Source organism: Ruditapes philippinarum, unplaced genomic scaffold (genome assembly GCF_026571515.1).
Source record: "Ruditapes philippinarum isolate M1 unplaced genomic scaffold, ASM2657151v2 ctg13994_1_1_1_1, whole genome shotgun sequence".
NCBI classification, from domain to species: domain Eukaryota; kingdom Metazoa; phylum Mollusca; class Bivalvia; order Venerida; family Veneridae; genus Ruditapes; species Ruditapes philippinarum.
The window spans coordinates 11,732-23,563 of NW_026862117.1; the positions used below are offsets into that span (position 1 = coordinate 11,732).

The 11,832-nt window shown below is 31.5% G+C and overlaps 1 protein-coding gene across 1 annotated transcript; it reads left to right on the plus strand.

Moving 5' to 3' along the window:
- Window positions 1-2,283: 2,283 nt before the first annotated feature.
- LOC132717999 (zinc finger protein 853-like) lies at window positions 2,284-11,646 on the plus strand (the record flags this gene model as incomplete). Its single annotated transcript, XM_060701609.1, has 5 exons — window positions 2,284-2,613; window positions 4,967-5,132; window positions 5,884-5,985; window positions 9,238-9,340; window positions 11,144-11,646. Coding segments are annotated over exons 1-5 (964 nt in total), but the record flags the coding sequence as incomplete, so codon positions are not given.
- Between the last annotated feature and the right edge of the window lie 186 nt (window positions 11,647-11,832).

The following is an 11,832-nucleotide window of genomic DNA, read 5'->3' on the forward strand; positions in this document are numbered from 1 at the left end:
ATTACTCTCAATTCAGCCTGGTTTTTCTCAGCATATGTATTACATTTTTTGCAATAAATTGATTAATTGTTACACAGCCATTTTCACGCAGTTTAGCAGAGATACTCTTGTCGTCTGGACCAAGCTCTTCCTTGCAAATTGGACAATCCATCTTCTGTTTAATAATGAAAATATCAGGGTTAAGTGAAATAATTACACTTTAAAACAAATTAATAAATAAATAAATAAATATGTGTGATTTCCATGTGCATCCTATATTTTAACTGTTAAATATGTTATTATGTTAAATATTACTAATATAATTACATGTACAAAACAATGTATATAGTTGATACTGAAATTTGAATTTGAATCGAAAATCAAAGTTATTTGATTCATCAGTATTTAGATTTATCAAACCAGATCATTCTATTGTTTCATATCGATTTTACCATAAATATAATTTGGCATAATTTTGAAACAAAATAGCATGTTAAAATTACCTTCCACTTAAATTATGACATCCAAATTAATCATGTACCTATCACTCTTTTAGGCTCCAATGTGCTTTCATAAAGTTTGTGTGTTACTGTATCCTGAAAATTTATGAAAATAATCAAGGTTTGCGCTAAAACTCTTATTTTTCCTTTTATAAATTCTCAAATTTAAAGTATAAAATCAATATATATTTTTCAAGAACAAATGTATGATACTGAGTATTTATAAAAAAAACTTACTCACCTTAGCTTATATTATTTTCACAAAATATTGAACTCTTTCTATGAATGCTGTCTATATAATAAGTTTTTAAGCCAAGATTTCCAAGTCTATGACAGAGCAACAGACATGTGAGGGCTGGCGAAGCCTGCGACATGTCTGTAAACAAAATTAAAATATTGTTATTTTATTATGTAAACTTGTTGATCATATTTGACATAATTTGTAATAATTACAGTGTTACTTTATATGTAATTTAAAAGGTATATGTTTGTAACTATAGTAAAATGAAGCGCATGAATAAACTAAATTTTATATTCAACACACAGAGTTATAATATATCTACGTACTATTCATTATATTCCATTTTATAGTTGACTCTTGCATATCAACATCTTTTCAGAACAGAAGGCAGCACTACAGAGATTCAGTCAATGTTACGGTATATCTGTAAAATGAAAGTTCAAAAATGTATATTCAATTTTGTTGTTCACGCTAAAATGCTGAGAAACTGCAGCAAGATTAGTCAATTGTTGAAAATGTTGATGAAGTTTACTGAAAAATGCAAACTTTCACTGTAAAATGCGAAAAAAATGTGTTATAATTTTATTGATTTAAACGTACTTTTGACCCGTATCCGCTTCCGTAGTTAAAAAAAAATAACGAGCGTTTGCTTACCGGAACAATATTTTTTGCCAAAAAATCACTCTTTGCGTGATTATTCTTAGTTTGTACAAAAAACAAAGTTAATATAAGCATAACAGAGATAGACATACACCAGATATCTGAAATATCTGCCTCCAGCCCCGTGAGATATAACCAAGGTCATCTACATGCTTTATGTTCTAAATGTTTGGAAAAAAATAATTTAAAAGAAGATTATATGAAATGCATGTTCTGCATTGTATTATCTTTTCAAGACCATCAATAATTTACCTTTTTTCTGTCTCCAAAGGCAAAAAATCTGTGAAAACATCGACTGTTTACACCTTCGAATTCCTCGCGCGTGCGAACTTCTGCTTGGAGAGCAACAAAGGGAGATAACAAAAACGGCGTACGGTGTACGGTTGTGGCCATTAGATTATTTTTTTAAAATGCTAATTTAAAAAGTCAATAATTTCAAAACGGTAAAACGCTGCATGAGCATGCGATTTTTTTTATTTACTCTTATCTATACATGTTCTTTCGTGGAGCGTACTTTTTGTTTCTGTTGCTTATAGTTTAACCTTTTTATTTACTTTGATCAGCCTAATATATCATTATGAAACTATATCATAAAGCAGTCAGATTTATTTGTGTAGTATTCGGTAATCGACATCGCTAAAAATAGCATTTTCATTGATTAAAATCATATTCATCCGCGTAATTTGTGAGTGTGCATTTATTGACAATTCTATAAGCCAACGCTACTTTTAAAGTTTGAATGTGTAGTAATTTGTTGGACACTTGTATTAAACAAAAAATTGTTCTTTCTTTTAAATTGCTGGTTTTTAAGCAGTTTTGAGTGAGAACTACTTTGCGTTGTTAGGTCTGTTAGGAAATTTTGTGTTAGACTGTGGATGTTAGCTATGTATTTACTGATCTTTGATCAGAAAATACAAAAAATTAACCAAAAAGTTAAACAAATGCTGCCACCTAGTGTGCCTTGACAATAGCTCTGCTTTTCTTTTGAAAATTTGAGATTAAATTATTTTTGTCCTGATATTCAACCAAATATTGATCACTTAAAAAAGAAAATTAAAGCAAACATGTCAAGTTTAGGACAATTTACTTTAAATAAGTTTCAATTAAATAAAACAGGTTGGTGAGCTAAGTGACAAAGAGTTGATGTGTAAATGGTTGTCCTCCCAGGAAACAATATACCAACAACAGTTGTCTGACCTTGAGAAGCAACTACAAGGTCTTGAAGAGGAAAAGGTACAATTATAAATATTCTGAGCAATGTGTGTCAGTAACAAGACGCAAGACATATAACTGAAGCTCAAGACAACATAAGTTTTAGTCATGCCTGTGAAATAAATACATGTAATGTTATTGTCCAAAAGTGAAACAGAAAGAATAACCAGACACAAACTTTTAACCAATAACATATCTTATTCTTAAAATAAAGTACTAAATTGTTAAGCTTCATCTTCAATAAGGGTCATTTAACCCATTACTCGATATACACGTCTTTTAACGCCTTTTTCACCCCCACCCCCTGTTTTTGTTGTCTCAAATGTTGAAAAAATGCCTAATTTAGGCTCCAAACACTTGATTTTGTTTGAGAAATGTTCTTTAAAAAATTGACCACTTTTTCAGAGCCACCCCCTATCCAAAAGATACATGGGGGGGGGTCCCAGAAGGGGGATGTGCCCCTTTCTGTTTGGGGGTTTGAAGAGGGCAGTAGCCCCCACATCGCCAAGAAAATTTTGGACTTGTGAGAGGCTAAAAATGACCCCAGGTGGATCATTAGGTAACGTGTGACCAATGCTGAAAAGCCTTTGACTCTAGATCAATCCATTGAGAAGTTGCAGCACTTTGAAATCTATTTTGATGGAAACAATCAATGCAAAATAGTGATTTTTGGCAATTTCAAGATGTCCCCTCGTTGCCATTGTAAGAGGAAATTTAAGACTGAGCCTGTTGTTACAAAGTAAATGGTCAAGTCAACATTTTTGCCAAGTTTCATAAGTATTGAAGCAGTTTTTATAGTTTTATAGCAATTTGAACTTTTTCAATGATTATGAACAGCCATTTTTCACAAAATGCTCATGCAGTAATGGGTAAAAGGTCAAGGACCAATGTTTAAGTTTGTGGACAGCAATGGGAACAACATCATGACTAGGGCTGGGGCGAGTATCCGAGTACTCAGATAATCACGAATCGCAATGAATAATCAAGTACAAATATTCATCAGTCCTGGGATCGTGAATCGCGATCTTATTTGTTTATATCCCTTTTCTGTTTCTCACACTCTAAAGTTCGGGGAAAAATACAATTTGAGTATAAATTATGCAATGTTTACCAAAATACAACCAGCAAAGTTTACATCCAATGTTTTGAAATACTTTTGTATTATAAGGTTGCACAAATATACATTAAGATACTCATGCCAAGAATAAATCAAAGGGCTGCAGCTCTATGGTATTTTCTGATTTTTGCAATCTAAATCATACTGACTATCTGTATGTACTTTCCTGTATAAGTTTATTTTTATATACTATAATTCATCTTACGCAGCGACAGCGTTTTGATTTTCTTCTATAACAGTTTGAGATTGATACATATGGAATTTTGCATGAAAAAAAAATAGAATTGCCTCGACTAGGATTTGAACCATAGGCCTCTCACACCCTCAACGAGACCGCTTACCTCTGCACCACGGCGAAGTTATACATATGTACCTTGAATAAAAACGAATACATTATGTAATTCTAAATTGAGAATTTCCATTTCGTGTTTGTAATCCTTATTAATTTCGAGGTATTTTGTTCACGATAAACCTGTTGTTTAAAACACTGATGAAAATAAATTAGCGAAAATCTTCTCGCCAAAACAGTCCGACATGTATATATTCCACTACTCGACAGTCAGATTTATTTGTGTACTACGCTCTGGAGTATTCGGTAATCGACATAGCTAAAAATAGCATTTTCATTGATTAAAATGATAATCATGATAATCCGAAGCTTTACGGAAATAGCCAAACATTTTTCATTGGGTAAAAAAGATATTCATCCGCGAAAGTCTTGATTGTAACCTTATACTTCTGTTGACTAATCTAAACTTTTAATGCACTGTAATTCGTTAAATGCCTACATTAAAAATTATTCTTTCTTTTAAATTGCTGGTTTTTAAGCAGTTTTGAGTGAGAACTACTTTGCGTTGTTAGGACTGTGAGGAAATTTTGTGTTAGACCGTGGATGTTAGCTATGTATTTACTGATCTTACGATCAGAAAATACAAAAACATTAACTTAGTTTATGTTTGCATTATTTTATATGTTTAATGTTAAGTAGTGTTTAAAGAAAAATAAACATTTTTTTAGAACTATTGTTCATGTTTTTAAAGGGTGTCTTGTTAACAAAAGGTTCGTGGTTCGATTTGTGAATCGTAAGTGCTGAATCTTGGTTGGGATCGGATCGTCACTTATCCGACGATCCACACCCCTAATCATGACTGTAACAATAGCTCGAATTTTTTTTCATTAAAAAATCGAGCAATGCTAAAGTTTATATAATCATTTATGTAACCAATAAAGATTTTTTTTATTTTTTTTTTCACATAGAAATCTGTTAAAAAGAACTTGCAGGATGAAAAGGAGAAATTCTGTGCCAATATTTCCCAATTCTATATCAATTTTGGTCCCAGAAGTTCTTGCAGCACAGAGAGAGAAGGAAAATTAAGTTCCATGTTTCAAGATTTGCTGATGGAAAGAGAAAAATATCAATCAAGTAAGTTCAAAAATTAATACTCTTGTAGATTTCATATCAGATAAACTTTTCTGCCTTTAACCCTTTTCCTGCTGGTGTCAACTGTTTCTACCCAAACGGCCAGATTAAGGGTTTAAAAAGTAGAAATAAGGTGATCAGAATAGAAAGTTCCGTCATAGTTCGCATAAATCATGCAGATTAATTATATCAATTTGATTTCCCGAACAAGCTTCATTATTTCATAATATTGCATTGTATTTGTATATTTGTTAAAGTAATTTAACAAAAGACAAAGAGTTACTAAACTGTGTTTAAAATACAACACTCTCGTAAATATGATAACATGTATAATTTATATGAGAATATAAATGCCATGCATTGTTTGTATGAATATTTTGTTTGTATATGTCTATATGCTGTGCCATGCATACAACTAAATAAACCTTCTTTTCTGTTCTGTTCATAATATTACACCTTGCACCATTAGTAAAATAACAAATCTTTTTTTAATTCTCATACACATGCACAGAAGAGAAATCTTTGAAAAAATCTGAACACTGACCATAATCTAGCCTGGGTTCCAGTCTGTCTAATTTTTTATTTGTGTCTGTTCTCCAAATCGATACTATCAAACACAAATGAATACGAAATAGCGTGTATGCTCTGAATAAGCAAAAAGTATGTTATAAGTAAGCAAAACTAGTATGTTATAGATACATGTAAGCAAAAACAACACTTGAATCCCAGGCTAACCATAATCATTCAATTTCAGATCAAGAGAAATATAGTGTTAGAGAGGAATCTGTTAAAAAACTTTGTACAGAAAAAGAAAACTTGAAGACACAGCTTGAGAAAATCTTCTTAGAAAATAACAGTACAGTATTATAGCTTTTGTTGCATCATCTTTTACCTAATAATTCTATTTTTATATACAGTATATAAATAAGTTTACTTCCTTTTATCTCAAGAAAGGTTCAGCTTAAAATATATAGGCTTCCATGAAAGGCACAGTGATTGGAATAACTTGTGCTAGTAATCGCAAGACAGGGTACGCATTGAATTGGGTACATTGATTTTTTTCTATACAATGTGTACTGCGATTTTTGGAATGATATTATTTTATTTTATTTTTGTTAAAGTAAAATTGGTAAATTAATCTAGACTTTTGAAGATAGATTAAGATTTTATTGAACTACCAGTGACTTAGATTTTACATGACAGGACAGAGAGTCAAATTTATTCTTCATAGTTAGTGTATAAATGATAAACTAAACTGCTTTGGGTTGGGCAGCCAAGAATTTCTATTTTATATATTATTATATTGATGTGTGGGCATGTATCATCTATTAATAGAAAAAACTGTAAATATATAATTTAATATTTGTATTCAAACAATTGTGATTGAATAAAAACTTTTCATAATACAGTTTTCACAAAAAGAAGGGAGACAAATGCTAAACATAAATCTAATTTATAACATGTTGATTAACACCCTTGAATGGGTAAACAATTTTATAGTAAAAATTACCCAGGTCATGATTTAACCACCTTTATTTTAAATGTTTGTGCCATTTAAAATCATATCTGACAAAAGATTGTTCAACAGTTTTATTATAATACAAATGCTGAACTCCAGCCAGCTGCTTTCATTATAGAATCTTTTTGAACACCTTTAGTTGCAGCAGCTGATGTTGATGCTGCACGACAACTATGAACACCAGATTTGTTCATATCAGTACCAGACTGTTGCAATAGTTACTTTATCCGTCTAGCAACTATAGTTTTAGTCCCTGCTTTGAAGAGTTTTACAGTTGAAATGAACAGTTTGGGTTCAGTCCCTCTACATCTAGATGTAATGATGATGAAAGTTTCCAATAATATATTTACTAAACATAATAGCGGATCATTTAAATATCTACAAATTTGCTTTGGTTTCACATGTAACCCAGGTTTAGACTGTTTCATTAATTCTGATACGTGACAAACAACTTCATTACAAATCTGTAAACCAGACAATTTTAATAAATGAATTGTTTGACATCTTTGTCCGGTTAACAACATTAACAAAGTTGACAATTTTTGAAATAATTGTAATAAATGTAGTTCATTATAGGCAGGAAGACTAGAAATATATAGTAATACTTTATGTACATCTCAAATATTGTTATATTTAGGCAAAGTTGGTTTGATTTCTGACTGATAATAACCTTCCCTTAACCATTTTAATCAAAATGTTGTTACCAATATCCTTATTATTTATCAATTTGCATGTACATTGTATATGAAATAGCTGATTTGATATCTGTATTGATAGCACTATAACCTAGTCCTAACTATCATATAATTCAGTTAAAAATTCTAACACTGTCACATTAGATGGGTTAAATGAATCAATCCGTTTTGAACTTGAAAAAAAGCAACCATTTTCTAATATAAGACCCATACAGTAGTGCTTTGTTGTTGATGTTTTCCATGATTGTAAAATGATTTTAGTTTTTTTCTGACAGGCCTCTGTTTTTGAGCTGTTTCCTGATAAGGTCACATCTTCTGAACAGGATGATGCTTGTGTGAATTTTTTGGCAGAATTAGTGTTTGCTGTTTTGGTAGAATGTACCAGGATTGATAAAAAAAGTTCTGGCCCGCTGTACTCCTGGTAGTCAGAGAACCCAACTAATGGTCTTACTTTTCAATATAATCGCCCTCTACATCAATGCACTTTGCCCACCTGTGCTCCAACTTGTTTAACCCTTCAAAATAGAACTCAGCTTCGGCAGTTTTATCGTTGGTGGCCTCTTTTAGCCGCCCAGGCCGCTCATCATCTCCAATAGTCTCCCTCTCATGGATTTCCTTGGGGACATCCCTTTCTTACAGAGGTACTTAATGACGGCTCTGATTTCATCTTTCTCCATTTGATCTAAATGACACATTCCTCTACTGATCAAAGTGTGTTTTATGTTACTTAATCTGTGTAAAACCGCATGCAACTCGGTCAGTTATCTTCAATAATCAACGTATCGTTTGTAAATGTCAGTGTAGTGGCCAGAAGTATAACAGGCCAGAGAACTTTTTGGTCATACCTCGTAAGACTGAGCATATATCTGTGGTAATAATTGACTGAACCACACCTGTATTGGCCATAGTGGAGCAATCAATACCGCTGAATTCACTCTGTTGAGGATTATTTTCTGAAGACAGTGGGTGATCAAACTAAAAGGAGGAAACAAATACATTAATTCATTCCATTACAATGTAAATGCATCAACAGCAAATGCTTTAGCATCAGGTTGATAAGGTATTTTTTTGATTTTGGTGATTCAGACGCGATGCAAATTATTTCGGCCATGTAACAACATTTTGTGGAATTTATTAGTAACAAAATCTAACCGAATCCGTTATTATGATAGATCTACCAGTGTCTTTTTACAACCAAATGCGTCATAATAAAAATTTTCTCCTGTGGTTTATTTTTTTAAAATTAATATCTTCCGCATTTATTTATTGATTTTTACTAAAGAACGACCCTTTCCTAGCAATTATTCCGTAATAATGACCTTGACCTTCACTTTCCATTCTCTCATGGAAAATCTGGTCATGTGGTAGTTCAAAATAAAAAGGCAATGATAAGCTTTTAAATTAAGTGGGAATGGAAATCCCCAGATGTCCCTTGGTGCAGTATTTCTGACAAACGCATGTAATGGGGTATATCAACCAACCTGCCTACTCATAAAAGTCTGGTGGAGAAGAGGATAGCTTCCTAAAATAAAATTGCCATCCTCGGTGAAATTCAAACCCAAAGCAAAGAGGACAAGTGGACTTAAGTCAGCAACTATAACCAATTGACAACTGAGGTCTCAAAAAAGTACCAGCTGCCTCATGCAGTGGTGATTACAACTTTTATTTGGTTGCCTGAATACATTTTATTGTAACAGTCATGCAAAGCCTAATGGGATAATGTATCTGAATGTTATAGTGATAATAATTCTATACTGTAATTGCTCAAGTTTATTGTTCTGATACTGAAATTCCATAAAACAGATAATAAACAATGTTAAAAATGTTTTATGATCTGAGTTTTAGATAAATAAAAAAATGTTTGACTTGATAAATGTTTTGGTACATATTCTAGAGTTGACATCAAGCCTGTGTGAGGAGCTCCAGAAATCAACAGATTTGGAAGAGGAAAAACTAACAGTTACCAAGATTCCAACCACAGATCCTGAGTTTATACGGTAATTCGTTATATTATTAGGTAGAAAAATTTTGGGTAGGCTATATGGCCCTATACAAAAGGCTATTTGTGAATATAATGCAAACAACGATTATATGCAGCCATTTATTAAATACTTATAAATGAAATATTGAAAAATATTGATGAAATAAAATGCGCATTTTCACTGTATAAGTTTATTTTTCACTGTGCAGAAAGACAAATTTTCCGTATTTTCATTGATGTCTAGCCATACTTCAGTCAATTCACGAAGTTTAAGTGACAGTTTGTCAAAAATGAGAAAAATGTATATAATATAACATAATTTTTTTTTCTATAAATACAGGATTAATTTCATCTTGCTTTATGAATATTATCATATTTCACACTTGTGGCTACTGCCACTCATGAAATATCTATTTTCATACCACTGGAGGACAATAAATACTGTATTTATAAAAAAAAAAAACTTGAATATCCTGTACATATTAGCTGTCAAGAATTTTATAAAAAAAAATTATAATACAATGTACAGCAAACTTCCCTTATTTGAGGAAAACAAAATTACTTCATACTTTCACAGCAGGCATTTATATAGTTGATAGAAACAACATGGACTATGTTACGAACATGCAATATTGTAATATAATATATACCAGTCATCGAATTTAGCACTGGCCTGGTGGGGCATTGCCAGTGTAAAGTAGTTCGGGCCAGTGTAAATTTTAAGAAAATTTGTTTAAATATATACTCTGTAGATGAAATTCAAAACTGGAATTCGGGCCAGTAAATTCAAAATCGTAAATTCATTGACTGATTTACTAGTATATGTATATGTTCATACATATTACAGTATTCTTTTTTTTTTACTTACAATATCTAGATTAATAAATAAATTAAAACATTACACCATGAATTCATATAACAATTGATTATAATTCATTTCACTATACAAGTTGAGAATCCTACTTTTTACAACTATTTTGTTGGCTCCAGTCATACTTCTCCTTGCTTTTTTAAAAGATCTTCTAGACGTTAAAAAAATTGATTGTAAAAATGTAAATATTAAATTAATTATAACATGTACCGGGTAGTTTCCTTATAGCAATAAATGAATATTTCCCAGTGAATTGCATAGTTGTTTCCCTTGCATTATTTGAAAATTAATAGGTATATAAAACTTAGTATGTTGGAAAAGCATATTTAGGTCTACAGATCAACTGCGAGTTCACACATCAGGACAAGGAGGCCCATATTTTTTTCATGGCAATTTGCTCAATGTCAATGTGTCTCTTGTTATTTAACACTGTTTCAAATTATCTTTTGTGAGGAATTTGCAAACTTAAATTAGTGTTGGTACAGTATCCAGAAACACTTATTATAAACTGCATGGAAGTACTTAAACCTAACACAATAAATTAAAGTAGCACGCCTCCAGATACCTAATTTTCATGAAAATTTTGGAAATGAATTAAAAAAGTAAAATAATCTGGAAAGAACAAAGAAAATAATTTACACATTGCAAACAGCACTTGCAACCTATGTAAATCACCATAAAGAAGTTAAAATATGCAAAAATAGCCATTGCTGCATTAGTAACACAGTAAATGCATGTTTATGGTGAAAAATACTGCAAAATCATCATTAATCACACATAATAAACATCAAAATTATTTATTTTATGTTGAATCTTTATAATTTTCTTAAAATCTCAGTGCAATTTTCTCAAGTTTGATTTTCTTGAAATATTTGGTTCATTTTGAGGAATTGCACCTTAAACCCAGTAAAATGAATTACATTCAACAAAGTGTATTAAACATTACAGCATACAAGAGGAACTAGAGTCAGAGAGACAAGTGAGTTCTGACCTTGAACAGCAGTATAGCCATGTACAATCTCAACTACACCAACTTCATCAGAAACTATGGCAACAGCAACTTAGACAACAACAACAGGCAAAACAGACATACACAACAACGGTTAATTCTCACCTTGTACAAGACGGTAATAAAACTCAATCAGGACAGCCTATCGCTTGGCAACAAAGAAGAAACATGGAGAATGATGGACAAACAAGGCAACAGAAAAGTGATCCTGTAAAAAAGACAATGAAAGTCTTGGCTCAGAACTCGGGTAGCACTGCAGGCGGCCAGATCAAGAAAACAGGAAATGCTGTATCCAGTTATTATGACAAAAACAGTCAACAAAATTCAGATGTAAGTACATTAACCAAAGGATTTCTTTTTATTTTAATAAGAAAAACAAAACAAAATTATAAAGCTTTTATAACTCCACAAATAGAAATAATGAACCTTGATACAAAAGAAAGTACAGTTTCTCAATTTTACACATAATAAAAAAAACCTAAAAAATTAACATGGTTCTTAGTTATATATATAAACTACAAACATATTTGAGCAAAAATTGAGCATCCTTCCCTTGCCTGTCCATCAGTAAAGCTTGAAATTTGCAATTTTATACATAAAATGTACAGCTGAAGAAGATTTAAGAGCT